The sequence below is a fragment of the Alternaria alternata genome (genome assembly GCF_001642055.1).
Source record: "Alternaria alternata strain SRC1lrK2f unplaced genomic scaffold CC77scaffold_25, whole genome shotgun sequence".
Classification (NCBI taxonomy): domain Eukaryota; kingdom Fungi; phylum Ascomycota; class Dothideomycetes; order Pleosporales; family Pleosporaceae; genus Alternaria; species Alternaria alternata.
This window is the reverse complement of record NW_017306214.1, coordinates 352,067-369,930: the sequence shown is the minus strand read 5'-3', so window position 1 is coordinate 369,930 and position 17,864 is coordinate 352,067. Positions and strand designations below refer to the sequence as shown.

Sequence of the window (17,864 nt, the reverse complement as noted above, 5' to 3'; positions counted from 1 at the left end):
GGTCCAGCTGTATCCGTTACGACAGTCTACTTAGGTAGGCATTGTTTTTCCGTGTGTCCTTTCGTTTTTCTGCGACATCACGTACGCTTGCATGTGAGTATACGCGCTGCTAAGAAGGTGCCTCAGGTATTCCATGGGAGCATGGAGCTGGCTAGACTGTAGTCCGTGTGGAGTTGCTCGGGATCGCCCGCACGTGTACGACCTAGTGGAGCGGTCCGCTGCCAATGCGTTCGCATCGTTGGACAGCTTACGTGGATCAAAACCGAAAAAGCATTCTTACAAACAGAAGTTGAGAATGCCCAATGCCTGTATTCGTATGTTTGCATGATTATCATCTCTTTCGCGAACCCATCCAAGCTTAGTTTTTCCCGCAACCACATTTCGAGCACACAGCTGGAATATGGTCACCATCTCTCTTGCCCATCGGACTGAACTACTCGCAGCGCATACGTACTTGGCACGGATAGACTCATCTGGAGAACCTCATAAATGCGGGGTTCTGGTCAAAGCCGATGATGAGGGGTAGCAGAAACTGAGTGCTTTTTCAGTGAACCAAACTTCGAATGCAGGAAGAAAGCATGCAGATAGGACTATCCGCCGACACACTCGTCTTGACCCTTGATATTCTCCACAAATCCTTCCAAGTACGCATTTTCTATCGGCTGTGCCGCTATCATCTCACATCGGTTTGTCAAAGGCGACGCTGAAGACGACGATGCTACTAGCAAATACATGTCTCTTTGACTTCAAGAGTATGACTATGCGGCTGACAGTTGCAAAGGTAGCGAAGGGGACGCCGGCAACGTTGCTGCTCGTGATGGTTCCGTGGCCTCTGACTACTTAGACTAGTGCGGTACCGCCTTCGTAAACCACGTTGATGCCGTTGATACTGCTCGCAAAGTTTTGGTTATTTCCAAGTTCGGATATCGTATGTTAGGTGTCCGAACACGATCCAGGCGCGTCTCGATGACAGCGGAAGCTCCTCGACAAATGATGGCTAACCACATTAGGCATCGCGCGACTTCTAAGCCTACTGAACGAAACGCGCAACATGGGTCGTGAATGTAATTGCCTACTTGCGAGATGGATTATTCCCTTGAAAGCGTTTCTAAGATCTTGTACCTCTATCGAAGAGCCCTAAGTTGGTAGACACAAGCATGATAGTAAGCTCACTGCTTTGTAAGATGAACGTCATCGACGTCATAGGTCATTGGTCATTGGTCATCTACATGTATAATAACATTGATCGTGTCGGCTACTTGCCAAAAGTTAATACATCAGATACTACTGTATGTTCTCAATGCCATAGTTGCTTAGCCCAGCCTACCTGACCTTCCATCTTCCAATATGCCTACAGCAGTAATCACAGGCGCAAATTCCGGCATCGGAAATGCCCTTGCCAAAATCCTCATTAGAGAGGTAGGCGATAACTCCTAGAATTTACTCTATTGCAAATACCCTGACATACCAACATAGGACTACAAAGTGATAGCGGTAGACAAAACCCTCGGCCCGGTCATCAAATCTCTAGACTGCTCTACCCATCAACTCGATATCTCTTCGCCGGACTCCATAACCTCTTTCGCTCAATCTATCACACATGACACACCTATCGATCTCCTCCTTCATGTCGCAGGCGTCATGTCCCCACCCTCCTCAGACAGCCTCGCAACAGTCTCTCTCTCAACACTCCAGAACACCTTCTCCGTAAACACCTTCGGCCCAATCCTGCTAACGCAAGCCCTGCTTCCCAACATCCGCAAGTCTTCATCCCCAAAGCTTGCTGTGGTATCAAGTCGCGTAGGCAGCATGGCGGATAACAGCTCCGGTGGCCAATACGCATACCGCGCCAGTAAAGCGGCCGTAAATAGCCTTTTCAAGAGCGCGAGTGTGGATCTGAAAGACGAGGGTGTGGCAGTACTTGTGCTGCACCCGGGAATTGTCAAGACAGCGTTGGATGCTAGACATAAGGAGGAAGATGTGCCAGGCGCGGTGGAGCCAGAGGTAGCGGCAGAGGGTTTATGGGATGTGCTGAGTAAGAAGGGGATGGAAAGCACAGGGATGTTCTTCCATCGGAGCGGGGAGGAGCTGCCCTGGTAGGTGGCAGTGTTTAAATTGTATGGGGGTAATTTATATATGTATTCGAATAGTTGGGATGTTGATCTATCAAGAGCACTGAAAGTATATACGACTGAATTCGATGACCGCTGGTCTCAGAAAGCCAACCTAATGCGCGAACCGGAAATCTAATCGTTTGTTCCCTTCTTCCTTTGTAGTCTCCAGATACGTCTCCTTCTCTTCCTTCGTCATGCTTTGCCAAATCCTATCTCTCTTCTTATTCACAGCAACGTAGTAAAACTTCGCTCCGATGAAAAGCAGAAAGTTGTACGCGCAGATTGCGATTAACACCTTGTTTCCCCTCCGGTAAAGCGGTTTGTCGTCGTCTCTGTAGATGTTTTGGCTGATGATGCTACTCGCCTGCACTGTCATGTTGTACATCGCACTGGCCACGGTACGGGTCCGGACTGCGCCAGCGTTACGTGAAGTAATTGCAACGAGGATAGCGTGAACATATGGGTGACCGACAAGGAGGGTTGAAAGTACCCAGCGTGACCACGGAGATACGTCTGCGGGGAGCACTTCGAGGGCGATGAGGAGTGGAAGAGCCCAGACTTGGGAAATGAGACCGACAAGAAAGCGTTGGTTGAAGCGCTCGGATATGTATGTCCATGACAAGAGCTGTAGAATGAAAAGTACGTATGCCGGGATCTATAAATGTCAGTTCCGTCAGACATCTTCCCAGTCTTGGTACTTACGGTAAGTAGATTGGTTTCGAATGTTCCAAAACCGAGCGATCGAAGTTGAAGCGTGAGATACGCCGTCGACGGTGTAGACGGTATAGTCCAGGATAAACCGATCAAGTAAATTGGCCACATGTGGTAGTCCTTGATGCATTCCCACAGCATGCGGAAGCTCAGGCCCTGTCTGTTGTGCATATCGCCCTTGCTGGGGTCATCCCTTAGGATGCGGTTCACCATGATTTTCTCTTCCCTCTCATTGAACCACCCATCCTTTCCACGAAAGGGGTTCCAGGTCTTGCTCGCAGTCTGCGTTGGGCTTGGCGGCAGGTAGAACCATGATGCGATACCGATCAAGCCTGTCAACATACCCTCGAGAGCGAACAACCAGCGCCATCCTTCCATGCCGTTGTGCCCGCGCAGACGCAAGATACCGAAAGCCAGGAAAGCAGAGACGATCGATGTGGACTGGTAGCTCACCCAAAACCAACTCAATCGTCCGGGTAGTTCCCACCCAGTGTAGAAGTAGCTGAGGTAAAGGATATTGTCGGGAATGAAACCACCCTCTATCAAACCCAGAAGCGCACGACAGGCAAAGAACGAGCTACGGCCACTGAGAAAGGCCTGCAAGCTAGCCACGAGACTCCAGCTTACCATCTGAATAGGGATCCAGTTGTCAGGTCCAAGTTTCTTGCTAATGAGCTGAGACGGAAGCTCCGCACACAAGAAGCAGAGGTAGAAGATGGTCTGGCCATAGTTGTAGTCGTTGGTGTTTATGTTGAGGTCGTCGAGCATGTTGTCACTGAGTGCTTGGGAGATGTTGCCTCGATCGAGTTGTAGTGCGAAGAACATTAGGCAAGCCCAAGTACAGATGCGCTTGTCGATCTGTAATAGGTTAGCAAGAGTACGACAATCTTTCTAATATGTTGCCGTGTACCTTTCGCACCAAACGCTTCTCTTCTTTCTTCTCCCACACAAAGTCTGGATCATACCGATGGATACCTTCATAAGACTCTACAGGTCTGTAGTGGTCTTTCCCGAGGCCCGCCGAGACAAACGTCGTGCCATCTTTTCCTTTCGTACCGGATCCGTCCACTGAAGTGTCGCTGCTGTTGGCGCTCCCAGTAGTGTCGTACAGCGCTTTACCATCGACAGGGTATTCGTCAGCGCTATTACCCATATTCGGTGATGAATCTTTCCGAGAGAGTCGCTAAATTGTCAAGCTCTTGGACATCTTGGGATTGTCTTGGAGGATACCTCTCCATTATATCAGTGAACACTCCCTCGCCCGTCGACTCGTGCGATGGCCAGCCCATGTACAAAGCTTCTGGACTTGCGCCTTCTCGGAGGAAAAGTGTTGCAATTTTGCTAGCGCTACAACGCATGATGACCGTATATCCACCAACTATCAATCCACCTTCGCCATCACTGCACTCCCCAATCGCATTCGGATTTCTTTGCTATCCGCGGAAGTATCAGCGACAAGGGCCTTCCCGTGGCCCGCAAGCACGCAAACTGTGGATGTTATGTTGCAGCAGAGCATAACTTTTGTCTCCAGTAAATCCGAGGTTGATTCGTTGTCGTCTTCTTCCATGGGGGATTGCGTGATTGGCTGGGGTGTTGGCGACATGGATAAGGAACACCATATCCACCATTACCCCAGCGGGCCGTGCGGAGATTATTCTGACGCCAGAAAAGCCGTATATTCGACATCGCGTGGGATGGTTCGGCTGTACGAAGCCTTTCGCAAGTCGACAGTCTTTCCTATTCGCGGACAGTGTGGGGCGGGAAGTATGTATGAAGCAATACAGTGCATGCTTGATGCAATCTGATCGCCTCCTGATTGATCAGGCATATCGCGGCAGTCGTTCTTCCTGGATCGCCAAGGTGTATCGCTTGACTGCGACACCCGATAACAGTGGCAACTCGCCACTAAGTTTGTGAGAGCGGGGTTGCGCATGTCCGATGTCAGGGCCTGACGTCGAAGAACTGCTACCCGCGGTAATAATGCGATGTCGGGTAGACGTCGGGCATATAAGGCTGCGCAATGTATGATACACCATCCTTTCAAATTGACGCTCTCACAAACATCAACTGAGTAGACAGGTCTAGTAGCAACATGGCTCCAGCTCTTATCGAAGAAGTCACCGAACAGACTACTGTAGGCTACAAGTCTGGAGTTGGTCAGTACAAAGAAGCTGCTTTTGGTGGCCCAAAAGTATTCCGGAAAGAGCTCGAGCTGCGCGGCACAGACAAGCACGCGCCTGCTAAATACCCACACTACCTCCCGACTTGGGACAACGAGAAGGGACAGAGGTGAGTATCGCCATGCTCTTAGTGAGACTAGGATCTGATTAGAGATTCAGATATCCACCATGGGAGCCGTTTGAGCACACTGAGCACGGAAAAGATGCTGATCCTTCTTTCCCTAACCTCTTAAAGGATGCTACAGTTGCCGACATTACCGCAAATATCGGCGCTGAAGTCCATGGCGTCCAGCTGAGCAAGCTGACCGATGCTGGAAAGGACGAACTCGCACTCTTTGTCGCCCAGAAGAAAGTTGTAGCGTTCCGCGACCAAGACTTTGCAGACATCCCAATCAAAGACGCTCTTGCTTTTGGTGGTTACTTCGGTCGGCACCACATCCATCCTACATCCGGGGCTCCTGAAGGCTATCCTGAGGTTCACCTTGTCCACCGAGGTACAGATGACACCACTGCGCGAGATTTCTTTGAAGAGCGAACGAACTCCATTACTTGGCATTCTGACGTGACGTATGAGAAACAGCCACCCGGAACGACTTTCTTGTATCTTCTTGATGGACCAGCTGCTGGAGGCGACACTTTGTTCGCGAACCAGGCGGCAGCGTACAACAGACTCTCACCAGAGTTCAGAAAGCGACTACACGGCTTGAAAGTCGTCCACTCAGGTAAGCTCTCATCAAAGACAGCTGTGAAAAGGTACTCACATCGTCTTAGCTGTCGAGCAAGCCGACAACAGCAAGAACAGAGGTGGCATTGTCCGTCGCGACCCAGTGACTTCAATTCATCCGCTTGTACGAACGCATCCCGCTACTGGCGAGAAAGCGCTCTTCGTGAATCCTCAATTTAGCCGACGCATCGTAGGCTTCAAGAAAGAGGAGTCGGACTTCCTACTCAACTTCCTATACGATCATATCGCGAAGGGCCAAGACTTCCAGGCACGCGTTAAATGGGCGCCGGGTACTGTTGTGGTATGGGATAATCGCGTTACGGCGCACAGTGCGTTGCTCGATTGGGATGACGGCGCGCGCAGGCATTTGGCGAGGATCACGCCGCAGGCCGAGGCTCCTTATGAGACGGCATTGGAAGAGCGCAAGGCTGCTGGCTTTGAGTATTAGTAGAGTTAGTTTGCGATAATGTATTGAGTCCTTGTTGACCCTTCGAAGCTTCGGTATATCCTGTGGTGATCATGTGCCAGCTGCTGTGTCCTGGAGGTACACGCGGCGTTCCCAAGCACTGCCAGAACACCATGGCCATATCGTCTTCAGTCAGGCCATGATAAACAGGATAGCAGGAAGCCCGTCAACGACATTGGGCCTTTACTGATGATGTCGTAGTGAATCGGGAAAATCGCGAGGTTGGGGAAGGAAAGGAGTATCGCGCGAGTTCATTGCGTCATAGTCTTTGCAGGGAGAAGCCTGCGAACACGGACACTTCAAACACAATCGTTAGGACCAACACGAAGAAAAAACTGGACAGACCGCAATGTTCGATTTGAAACAATCCTAGGAGATGTCGATGTAAAAGATTTTTATATTCGATAAAGATGTCAGTTCAGCCAAAGCCGATGACTCACGCACCCTGTAGCTCCCGCGCACACATAGAGCACCGTTCTCCATGTCGTTGTCAACGGCTACATGACAAGCTAGAGGTCTCCTTTATCCGCCTCAAGTTCCATATTTCTCATCAGCATCCCTTTCTTAGAAATGAATCCGACATCCGCTCTGACCACCGTCACGTCTCCAGAAAACTCGTCCTCCTCTTTAGCCTTGCTCTCACGGTCGAGTGCCTCAGCCATAAGACTACTGTTCCCATCGAAATCCTTCTTAAGCTTACTTTCACACCTAGCACAGAGCTTCAGGCCACACCCGTCAAGTTCCATCTCGTCATCCTCGGATGCGAAAAGTGAAGCTTGCCGCGCACAGCAGGTGAACGCTGCTGGGGAGAAACACATAGAGCACCAGCGTTGGAGTTGCTGTTGGACCTCTTTCGAGTTTTCGGCGACCTCTAGGAGATCGGCACATGCTTCTTCGAAACTTGAGACCGTACCATCGGGGAAGATGTGCTGCATGTCGTGTTCATCGCAAGTCATGATCTGCGCCCTACCTAAAAGGACTATTAGCAAACTCGATTTTGGTAATGTCTAAGCCTTCAAAAAGACCTTGCCATATGCAACTTACCAATCGCGCAAATTTGGCACATAGTCGTCACCCCCTCCTTGTCCTGCGCATGGCCTCCACCGACTTCCGTGTACCCATGTCCGCCGTACCAGCGGATTACATGAACCTCCTTCTCGAAATGGCCAACGAATCCGAATATTGGTAGCTCGCAGAAGTTGCAGTCAGAAGTGTTTTTGATGGTACCGAACTGGATAGGATGCGCGAAGCTGGTCATGATCTTTGTCAGCGTACCCTTGCGGCCCGCTTCATCTTCCATCTCAATCTCGGGGGTTGGTGAGCGTGACTTCATGTACACGTCTTCGTTGTACAAATCTTCTAGGTCTTCCTTCGTGAAGTAGTCATGATCTGGAATTGCGACTTCAGGTGCATCTCCTTCTGTGGGCCCTTTGGTCTTGGCTTTCTTCTCTTTCACTACTTTCGGGATCTCGTAGAAGGTGCAGCCGATGTTGTGCTTCTTGCAGTATTTGCATGGCGGTTTGTCGGTTTTCTTCTTTAGGCTGCAGCGCTTCTTCTCACGGCGACAGTTGGTGCACTGTGTGTATGGTCGGTCCTCAGTATAGATTACATCGTCGATGACGATCCTCTCGGCGCGGTAGCCAACTGGCGGAAGCGCTGCGCAAATGTGCTCGTTCTCAGCGCAATGGTCGCAAATCGCTTGGCCAGGCTCATTTTCGAAAGAACAATAGTCGATACTGTCGTCGACACATTGCTTGCAGCGCCCTTTCTCGGTAGGTGTGATGATGGGGTCGCAGTCCTGGTTTAGATCGCAGCAGTACTGACATGGATATGTACCACCTGTTACCATAGAGCACTCAGCTCCATGTACGCGACAGGATATGCAACCTCGCGCTGCTGGATGGCCTGTCAAATCTTCAACCTCGGAGCGGGGATCTTGAATCGGAAGCTGCATGCGGCGATCGGGGGTGTTGTGACGGAAGAATGCGCGATACTCTTGTAGTTCGCGCTCAACATCAGAATCAATGTCTGACCAGTCTTCTGGCCAATTGTCCTGGTCGTCTGTGATATTCTTCACATTGCCGAAATTTGCAATGCGAAGCTTGACGATGCACTTCAAAACCGGCTCTTTAGGTACACGATGCTGGTCTCTTTCCAAGCGCCGTGCGGCTTTGGCAGCCTTCGCTGCCTTTGCCATCCTGAGTCTATGTGCTTTGTTCTGGGTTTCGTTTACGGGATCGAAATTGCCAGACTCGTCTTGATCGACATATGTATACGCAGCTCTTCGTTCGATACCTTGACGCAACCCATAGGCTGGCTAGTAAAGTTAATACGAAATTGCTATGACGGTCATGAACTGATTTTACATACCTGTGTATCAGGGGGAATAACGATCTCGCCGTCAGATAGCGCTGGGGACATTCTGGGAGACATGCTATCTCTATCAGATTCCTCGAATCCAAAGCCAAGATTGAGTGGTTGCTCAGATGAATGGACTTCCGTCTCTTGCGCTTCGAGATCTAGACCAGACAGGCGGTTGCCGATGTTTTCTCTCGGAACCTCAGTTTCGAGGAGGTTGTCAGCTTGGTCTCTGAGGCCTTCTTCAGGCAATTCTCCGAAAAGGTCGTCAAACTGATCTTCTTCAATCTCATCCGTTGGCCCCCCAAAAAGAGACTGGCGTGGTCTCTTAACTCTGGGGCTTGCCTCATCGTCACCATCTTCAGTTCTTGGCGATTTCTTGCTTGTAGGCGGAGACTTCCGGGCCTGATGACCAGACCAGGAGCGGTCGAATGCTTGGGGAGCATCGTCGTCATCAGAGAATCCCTGTTCGAGTATCTGGAGTATCTGGTGGTTCATATCTTGATCACTTGAGTTCTGGTCATGTATGCTGTTGTCGTCATTACTTCGATCACGCATGTCGATGTCAATATCTTGCTCGACATGTTCGTGCATGACTTTTGGTAAGTTGTCATTCTCTTGGTAGCCATGTGTAGAGTGAAGATTCCCTTTGACGCTATCGCCGGCATCGATCCCATGAGGAAGATTGAAGTCAAATTCAACGTCAGGCCTGGGCGGCATGCTATCGTTTATGGTATTGCTCATGGCTGAAACTGTCCAGACAAGCCGTCACTGATCGGTCGACGTCGCAACAAAGAGTATTGGTGGAGGGTGGCTTGCAACTTGTGGACAGGTCGTGTCCTGGTGAGGGGTTTTAAGCGTCGGCTTAGCGTTTCTTGATGCTGAGTTGGCGAGCCCGAAAGCCTGAGGTGAGAGGAGCTCAGGAGGGAAACCCCGCCCCAACTGAGGGAACGCGGGATCAAATGATGCAAATCGCTACACAGATCGCAGTCAACGTGTCCAAAGTTAGCAAGTTTATCAGCAGGCTGATGGTACATCAAGACAGACTTGCAAAGCCTGCAGCGAGAGTGAGAAAACCGAGCGAACAAGTTTCGCTGTTTGGAGAAAATCTGGTGGTGATGAGAGCTAAAAATTGGGAGACGGAAAGTTTGAAGTGTGGTTCAAGAACGACGAAGACCGCAAACGGAGTGTGCGTTTTTACCTCGGAAGTTAAAGAAGGCTGATCAAGCCGGGACAAGAGCGAGGAGTAATACGCACATGTGCCTTGTCCGCTTCAGTCTTAATATAGCCCGTATGAATTATATAGAGAGAAGAGGTCCAGAAAGAATAATGGGAAGATGGGAAGGACTGAAGCGATCGCATTTTGGTTTGTCGACAGTACGATGGAAGGCGGTGCTGGGTCGACGGAGCGGTCTACTCTCGGCGTTTCAGAGCGAGACCCAGCTACAAGGAAACGAAAGTCAATTATGTATCGTCTTCTTTAGTATGTGTATATTCGATGGCCGATGGATCTTGTTGGTCTTAAGATATACTGGTGCTTCAAAGTTGAGAACATGAACGACTAATCGCAGATGAATCTCGGGTGTCTGATTTAGCCGTAGGCTTTATGAATTCATGGATTTACTTCAGGAACTCTCTAGGTAATCATTATAATTGAAGCGTGCGTTCTGTCGATGATTCTCAGGCCTATGTTTCTGGCAGCTGCGTGCGGCCAAGAGATGATTGACGACATAGGTTGTATGGCCAATACCATGATCCAATATGTCTTGAATATAGACTGATGTAATGCTGGAAACACGTCTGATGTGCAAAGAGGTATGGTAGTTGCCGGGATGTGGATGGTCTACAGAGAATAGAGGGAACTCGGCATTACTTAGTCATCACAACGCTAACACGGACCCCTCCAGCGAAAACGATTCGCGGACATTCCCAGAGCTCGCTCTTTCTCTGCACCGCTCTATTATCAATGAAGCTCCAGGACGCTTCATACCGCCCTCTGTGGGCACCATGGCGCGATCGATGAGGCTGTTTCTGATCCGTCATGGGGAAACAGTCGACAATGTCGCGCAACTCTAGTAAGCACTTCGCCAGCTCGGACCTTATCTTTGCTAACAGTTTCAGTGCCGGTAGTAGAGATTCAGCCCTCACCAACCACGGCTACCAACAGGCCACTCGTCTGGGTCTGCACTTCAAGTCTCTCGATTTGACGTTTACCCACATCTTCTCGTCACACCTCCAGCGAGCTGTGAAGACGGCTGGAAGAATCCGAGATGCTCAGTTCGCGTCGACCGATGATGACAACACTGTGAAAGCAGTTCCTGATGTTAAGCAGCTACCAGTGCTGATGGAGAAGGACTTCGGTTCGATGGAAGGGAAGAAATTCCACGATCGACCGGAGAACAAGGATACGACGAGCTTCGCGGATGCCGAGTCGAAAGACAGCATGGCGCGTCGAGCTGACTCATTCCTCAATGAGCATCTCTTGCCGCTCCTCGATGAAGCGTCGAAAGACGCCGACCTCGTGGTTGCGATAGTCTCGCACGGGATCTTCCTCTCTACCCTTTGGAGGCGCCTGCTGTTGCACCTTCCACATAAAAGCGTTGCGCTCTCTCCGGGGCTCCAAGCAATAGCGCGACCATCGCTCGAGCATCTGGGTGGCTGGTCCAATACTGGCTATCTCGAGTTGCGCATGACGAGGATAGACCGTGGTGATTCCACTGTCGTTGCGCAGGTACCTGCTGTACCTACGCTAGAACGTTGTTCATCGCTTGTAGAGATGCCAGCTACCAATGAAGATCTGGATGAGACCGAGGCATCAGATCCCGCGACTGAACATGGTTCTGCACGCCAGCAGGTTTCCCAAGTGCCTACTCGGGCAGCCGTCGCAGCCTCGCCAGCCATTAGACCGCGCATTGCGAGAGGATGGTCCTCTACCATTCTTGCGATTAATGGTAAAGACCATCTCCGCGGCATCAAACGCACTCGTGGCGGTATCGGAAGTTCTCGTCACGATGCATCGCAGAGCAGCATCAAGATCTTCTTCAAACGTTGCAAAACTGTTTGAAGTCATCGATGGTAAGTCCACAAATCTTCTTTCCTTTCATATGCAATGATGAAAAAACCTTTTAATCACAGACCTGATCGGAATTTAATGTCGACCAAAAATTGTACCAACTGCTGTCTGATTCGCATTCAACTCATTTTGTTCTTTTACTGCTTTTGTTTGAGAACTTCGCTAATAAATGAGGCCATAGATTATGTCTGGTGCGTCCACCCAGAATCATGCATCTCATGCTCTAATTGGAAATCAATACAAATCCTTCTTTTGCACATAGTCCTTCATCTTGACCCATTTCACTGCATGAATCCTTGTACCGTGACTCCATCACACAGCATCTCCAAGGTTACACTGAATTTGACGTCTAGACCGTGCTGGCTCTTGAAGCCAAGACAAGGCGGTCCACGCTCTGTCGCTTTCCGTACTCTGCGCTGGCGGTGGAATAACCACGACTCGGCTCTCCATATGCTGCTAGTCAGTGCCACGGTGATTCGCAGATTCTACCACCCATGGGTAGATACAACGCGTCGCGCGGGTATCACAAAGCCTTGTCGCGTTGGCTACCAAGTTTTGACGTGGTGAAGGTCCGTGCAGCACCCGCCTTCCTCATCGTCGCATCACTCACCGCAATATCGCAGTATCTCGACCGCTGTCGCATGCCTGTAAAAGCGATATTCCGGTAAGTTTCATATGGCTGCCGATGGCACGGTGCATAGGTTGTGCGTGTGCACTGCGCTACACCGAACGTTGTTGTGCGGCAAGCATGCTTTTTCATAGGATTGGCCGCTGGTGGCTGGCGACCTGCCACCCCGGTTTCCGGGAAGGGTCGATATCAGCCCCCCAGTATTAATACATATGAAAGTAGGGCTGGTAGGATTATTTCTGTCGTCAACGCTTTGTGTTTTGTTCAATCGTTCAATCTGCAGTCTTTTTGTTCCGGTCGCTGTCGGATCTTCTTGAGATCTTTGTGTCGGGCCAATTGCAGCACGTCGTTCTTTGCGCGATCACAGTCCACATTCGTTCACCATGAGAAGCTCAATAGTAATTCAGCTGAGTACGCTGTCGGTGGGTGTACTCGGTGGTGTAGTGCCAGGACCGTATTATGTCAATAGTAGTGAGTAGATGGTATGATGGCTTGGAAGATTGCGATATACTGACCTTGATAGCTACCACTATCGGAACACCACGGCCACACGTACATGCTCCTGGACTACCAACACCACCGACTACCCTGTCGACGTCAATATCAGATTCCAGCACAGCCATCGTCGCCCCCTACCCGACCTCATCGTCAAATACATCTGTTGTCGATGTTTCTCCCTCTTCATCAACTGCATACGCAGTCTCCAGCTCCTCCCCAGAAGCATCAACAGTGACGCTGTCAGTATCAAGTTCGCTCAATGTTACCACACAAAATGCCACACTCATCTACTCGCCACTTGTAAGCTCAGCAACCGTCACCTCACCTTCGTCAATCCCCACTTCAGAGTATCCTCCCGTGGTAGTGATAGTCGTCGCCGAAACGGTGTATGCCACAGCACAACAACCAAATTCGACTTTTGCTTACAACGCGACGCTTCCGACGGCAACGATTTCGGATTGCTTAACTACTCTTCCAGCATCCGCAAATCAGAGCTCTCCCAGTGTTGTGCCTTCGTCTGCTACCGTCAGCAGTATTCTTCCTGGCCTAGCTCTGGCTGCTGAAATCGGCATAGGTGAGGAGCTGGCTAGCTCCAGCATCGATCTTGGGCTTCTGTCGTCTATCCTCCTCCCAGATAGCTCAACCATAAATCTCGGACTTCTGTCATCCATCCTCCTATCCGAGGTGACTCAGCGATCAGTTGGGACGACCTATACGACCACTACGACGACCGTTATCTTTACTCCAACCCCCCTAGTTCCTTCTCCGTCAAGCACCAACCCAAGTATATCGGGGACGACAACAACGACCGTGGTTGCGCCCACCACCGCATCCCCATCCGCGTCGATAGCTTCACCGACTTCGACGTCAACAAGCGACTCGGTTGTGCCGTCGTCATCTGAAGTAGAGTCGAGGTCAACCTCGCCATCAGAACCGCCATCCACCATCCTCTCGACAGTCACAGTCACGATTCCAACACCATCATCTCCATCTAGCACCGAATCCAACACGGAATTTCCCACGGCACCACCATTCTCATACAACCCCTCCGCCTCCCGTGGCTCTGCACCTCCCATCTCACGCCCTACACCCGAGCCCTCTAGCGCGAACGTCGCTGGTTCGACGCTCAGCACTGCCGCCACACCTACCTCAACGAGAATCTCACAATATGGCACCGGTGTTCCGCCTGCGCCCAGTGCGGCGGGCGCATCGGGTGTTTTGAGTGAGAGGAACAAAGAGAGGGTTTGGTGGGTGGCTTTCTTCGGTGTAGCGAGCGTATTCCTTCATTAGCGACATGGCCTTCTTTTTCTAATTTCCCTCATTACCGTTATGAGCGAGATGTTTTACGCGAGAGAGAACGATGACTTTACGATTCTTATGTTATTATTACGATTGTTACTTTAATGTTTTTAAGGTTAATTGGCTATCAAGGGAAGCAAGAGGAGGATATACCAGGTACGCGATTGACACGGCGTTCGAAGGAGAGTTAGAACTTTTGGGTGTGGTTTTCGGTTAAGGGATGCATTGAGATCGTTCTGACATAGAATTCTACAAACGAGAGCGACAAAGATATCAAAGTGGGATTAGTGAGAAGGTGCTCGGCCGCGGTCAACGTCGAGATCTTTGAATATTATATAATGTACAATGAATGTTGTAACTCAAGTAAAGCTTCCTTCAATTGTCAAAACCTGCGACGTCATTGAGCAAACTTTCAGCGCAACCATGCAGCGAAGCTTGCGGATCTGATCCCTAGTTTCCGAAGGAACACAAACGGTACATCAGGCTATCTCAGAAAGGTTCAATGATTGAGATGATCCGGGGTTGAAGTGCGGAGAGGTTTGTTCGTTGAAGATCAGAAGCGGGGGAGAGGCCGCCTTGGCTAGCGCAAGCCACCATTTCTTCCGTCAATCAAACCTCAGACTCGACACACTTTACACGGTCGTCATCACTTCGATTGAACGCGTCAAGTCACAAAATCACGCGTTTTTGAGATGGATATGGATACAGCAAGCCTTCCGATCTGCACCAGGGGTGTTCTCGAAGACCCAACACGCGCTGCACACAGCCCAACGCTCTCGGCGTCACCTCGCTTATAAACATTGCATCGATCGTCGTCCATTGAACCGGTACCTCAATATACAGCGAGCGCCTCGGGAGACAATTGTCCGCGGTACATCATGGATTCTGCGGGTGCATGTTCCAACGGTCCGTAGACCCTGGATCAAATCTATAAGACCCAAGATACATTGTCTAGAACCCAGTATCCGGGCGAGACTGCACCTACATCTCACACCAATATGCGGCAGTCCTTCTTCGGTTCAGCCTCCCTACTTGTTGGGTGCGCTCTTCTACTTCCCAGTAGCGCACTCGATCTGGTCCGCAGACAGGCAGCAGCAAATGCAACCTACAAGGATGCATCGGCTCCCGTAGAGGACCGAGTGGCAGACCTTCTTTCTCGTATGACAATTGAGGAAAAAACTGCTCAGCTCATCCAAGGAGACATCTCGAACTGGATCAATGTCACTACTAATGTCGTCAACGAGACCGGTCTCGAATGGAACTTTCGCGTCCGCGCGGGTCAGTTCTACGTTGGCTATCCGATACCTGCGGAGTGGATCAGCAATGGCGTCAAGATTGGCCAGGACTACCTTTTACATAACACAACATTGGGTATCCCGGCCATGGTTCAGACCGAGGCTATTCACGGCTTACTCGTGGGTAACGCGACCATCTACAACAGTCCGATCGGGCAGGCTTGCTCGTGGGATCCGCAGCTGATTCACGATATGGCCGTGGCTATTGCGAAGGAATCGGCACCTCTTGGTATCAATCAATTATTCGCACCACTTGCGGACTTGGCGCGCGAGCTGCGTTTTGGCAGAGTAGAAGAGACGTACGGCGAGGACGGTTTCTTAGCCGGCGAGATGGCATACGAGTACGTTATGGGAGTGCAGAGTCTGAATGTCAGCGCTACAGTCAAGCACTTCGCCGGTTTCAGTAACCCAGAGCAAGGTCTTAATACTGGACCAGTTCATGGAGGTGAACGGGAGCTCCGAACCACATGGCTGCCATCTTTTCACCGTGCTATAATCGACGCCGACGCCTGGAACATCATGGGTGCCTACCACTCTTACGACGGGATACCTTCGATCGCCGATGGTCATATGCAAGAGACAATCCTCCGTGAAGAGTGGGGCTACAAGTACTGGTTGACTTCAGACGCGGGAGCCACGGACCGACTCTGCTGCAACTTCAAGCTGTGTCAATGCAAGACCGAAGATACACCAATCGACAGCGAAGCGGTAACACTCATGGCCCTACCGAATGGTAACGATGTGGAGATGGGTGGAGGCTCGTACAACTATGCGAACATCCCTCGTTTGGTCGAAGAAGGCAAGCTTGACATTGAGATTGTCGACAGAGCCGTGAGCCGCCAGCTTCGAGCGAAGTTTACAATGGGTCTTTTCGAAAACCCATACCAAGGATTGTCCACAAACGAGACGGAGTCCATCATCCACCCTGAGGAACATGTCCAGCTTGCGAGGACGCTCGAGGCTGACTCAATCGTCTTGCTTGAGAACAAGAACAGCACTCTGCCTCTCTCCAAGTCTGCCAACATCGCCGTCATCGGCCCCATGGCGAACATTACGAACCTGGGCGATTACGTGGTCTACCGCTCTCAGTACAACCCCACGAACGTTACTCCATTGCAAGGTATTCAGAGCGCATCTAGCGGTACAGTAACATACGCCCTAGGTTGTGAGCGCTGGTCGAACGACCAATCCGGCTTCCCCGATGCAGTTGCAGCGGCTGAAGCTGCTGATATCGCAGTAGTCGTCGTCGGTACCTGGTCACGAGATCAACAGGAGCTCTGGCAAGGTCTGAACGCCACTACTGGTGAGCACGTAGATGTCGCATCGCTCAACCTCGTCGGCGCTATGGGCGAGCTCGTCCAAGCCATCATCGAGACTGGTAAACCAACCATCGTGGTCTACTCCTCTGGAAAGCCCGTCACAGAGCCTTGGATCTCCGATAATGCAGCCGCTCTCCTTCAGCAGTTCTATCCCGGAGAACAGGGTGGCAACGGATTGGCTGACGTCCTCTTCGGCGATGTCACGCCCTCTGGCAAGCTTTCTGTCTCCTTCCCTTACGATGTGGGTACCCTCCCAATCTATTACGACTACTTGAATTCCGGCCGAGCCACCGATGCTGGTGCTATCTTGCCAAACGGTACACTCCAGTTCGGTCACCAATACGTTCTCAATAACCCTCAGCCACTCTATGAGTTCGGCTATGGCCTCTCCTACGCAAACTTCACTTACTCCAACGTCACTCTCTCAAAGACCGAAGTCAGCGCAACTGATAAGATCACGGCAACCGTAAGTGTGACCAATGAATCAGATGTCGACGGCAAGGAAGTAGTTCAGGTATATGTGCAAGATGTCTTTGCTAGCGTTGTGGTGCCGAACAAAGAGCTCAAGGGCTTCAAGAAGGTTATGATTAAGGCTGGTGAGACGGTAGATGTCAGTGTGGAGTTGGATGTGAGCAAGTGGGGGCTGTGGGATAGGAAGATGCAGTATGTGGTTGAAAAGGGAGATTTTATTGTGCATGTAGGAGCAAGTTCCATGGATCTGAGGGGAAACGGGACGGTGACTGTGGCTTGAAATTTTGCTTGTCGTCGTAGCTGGGGTCGGGAAACGACAGGTCGAATTCATGCAGCGTTGGCGCGATTGGGCGTGTCGCTGTGTAACGGGGAGACACGCTAAAAAAAAAAGGTCCGTGCCGCAGCAAACGGGCAGTACTCAAGCATCTCCCTCCCTCATCTTGATTTCTCCTACTCACTCACTGTGTTGTTTTCCATCTCACCTTTTCTACTTTCAGTCGTCTTACTTGATTCACAAACCGGCTTGTGCATTGGGCGTTGTCAGTAACCTAACAGCGAACAGAATTGCCGTGCTCCTGCCCAAGCCTACCATCGCAAGCTGTCAGCGACGATGTCACTTTCTCAGGTCTTAGAAGTGACACCTCATACTGTCCTTCAGTTTTCAGAGACCATCTTTTAGCTTTTATTGCTGTATATCCGGTGGGTGTGAAGCCTATTGATGAAGACGT

The 17,864-nt window shown here is 50.7% G+C and overlaps 8 protein-coding genes across 8 annotated transcripts; 6 read left to right on the top strand and 2 right to left on the bottom strand.

Moving 5' to 3' along the window:
• Positions 1-1,268: 1,268 nt before the first annotated feature.
• Positions 1,269-2,223, top strand: CC77DRAFT_999236 (NAD(P)-binding protein). The gene is made up of 2 exons (XM_018536559.1): positions 1,269-1,419; positions 1,477-2,223. Exons 1-2 carry the CDS (start codon positions 1,348-1,350, stop codon positions 2,098-2,100), a joined length of 696 nt encoding a protein of 231 aa, XP_018380985.1. The 5' UTR covers positions 1,269-1,347; the 3' UTR covers positions 2,101-2,223.
• Positions 2,164-4,151, bottom strand: CC77DRAFT_450170 (MFS general substrate transporter). Its single transcript, XM_018531735.1, has 3 exons — positions 3,736-4,151; positions 2,817-3,683; positions 2,164-2,769 (listed from the first exon to the last, which is right to left on the bottom strand). The coding sequence occupies exons 1-3, from the start codon at positions 3,976-3,978 to the stop codon at positions 2,227-2,229; spliced, it is 1,653 nt and encodes a 550-aa protein (XP_018380984.1). The 5' UTR covers positions 3,979-4,151; the 3' UTR covers positions 2,164-2,226.
• A 766-nt stretch (positions 4,152-4,917) lies between these two features.
• On the top strand, positions 4,918-6,546 carry CC77DRAFT_999232 (TauD-domain-containing protein; the record flags this gene model as incomplete). Its single annotated transcript, XM_018536558.1, has 3 exons — positions 4,918-5,114; positions 5,165-5,727; positions 5,777-6,546. 3 exons carry the CDS (start codon positions 4,918-4,920, stop codon positions 6,175-6,177), a joined length of 1,161 nt encoding a protein of 386 aa, XP_018380983.1. The 3' UTR covers positions 6,178-6,546.
• Positions 6,517-9,404, bottom strand: CC77DRAFT_1044046 (hypothetical protein). The gene is made up of 3 exons (XM_018527336.1): positions 8,566-9,404; positions 7,240-8,512; positions 6,517-7,165 (listed from the first exon to the last, which is right to left on the bottom strand). Exons 1-3 carry the CDS (start codon positions 9,295-9,297, stop codon positions 6,705-6,707), a joined length of 2,466 nt encoding a protein of 821 aa, XP_018380982.1. The 5' UTR covers positions 9,298-9,404; the 3' UTR covers positions 6,517-6,704.
• A 149-nt stretch (positions 9,405-9,553) lies between these two features.
• CC77DRAFT_450164 (hypothetical protein) lies at positions 9,554-10,144 on the top strand. The gene has a single exon (XM_018531734.1). It carries the CDS (start codon positions 9,811-9,813, stop codon positions 10,108-10,110), a length of 300 nt encoding a protein of 99 aa, XP_018380981.1. The 5' UTR covers positions 9,554-9,810; the 3' UTR covers positions 10,111-10,144.
• A 394-nt stretch (positions 10,145-10,538) lies between these two features.
• CC77DRAFT_1024921 (phosphoglycerate mutase-like protein) lies at positions 10,539-12,110 on the top strand. Its single transcript, XM_018525966.1, has 3 exons — positions 10,539-10,628; positions 10,675-11,628; positions 11,808-12,110. The coding sequence occupies exons 1-2, from the start codon at positions 10,561-10,563 to the stop codon at positions 11,615-11,617; spliced, it is 1,011 nt and encodes a 336-aa protein (XP_018380980.1). The 5' UTR covers positions 10,539-10,560; the 3' UTR covers positions 11,618-11,628; positions 11,808-12,110.
• Positions 12,111-12,270: 160 nt separating this feature from the next.
• On the top strand, positions 12,271-14,392 carry CC77DRAFT_1099110 (hypothetical protein). Its single transcript, XM_018529986.1, has 2 exons — positions 12,271-12,725; positions 12,778-14,392. The coding sequence occupies exons 1-2, from the start codon at positions 12,638-12,640 to the stop codon at positions 14,040-14,042; spliced, it is 1,353 nt and encodes a 450-aa protein (XP_018380979.1). The 5' UTR covers positions 12,271-12,637; the 3' UTR covers positions 14,043-14,392.
• A 568-nt stretch (positions 14,393-14,960) lies between these two features.
• Positions 14,961-17,550, top strand: CC77DRAFT_450050 (glycoside hydrolase). The gene has a single exon (XM_018531733.1). It carries the CDS (start codon positions 15,050-15,052, stop codon positions 17,414-17,416), a length of 2,367 nt encoding a protein of 788 aa, XP_018380978.1. The 5' UTR covers positions 14,961-15,049; the 3' UTR covers positions 17,417-17,550.
• Positions 17,551-17,864: the final 314 nt, after the last annotated feature.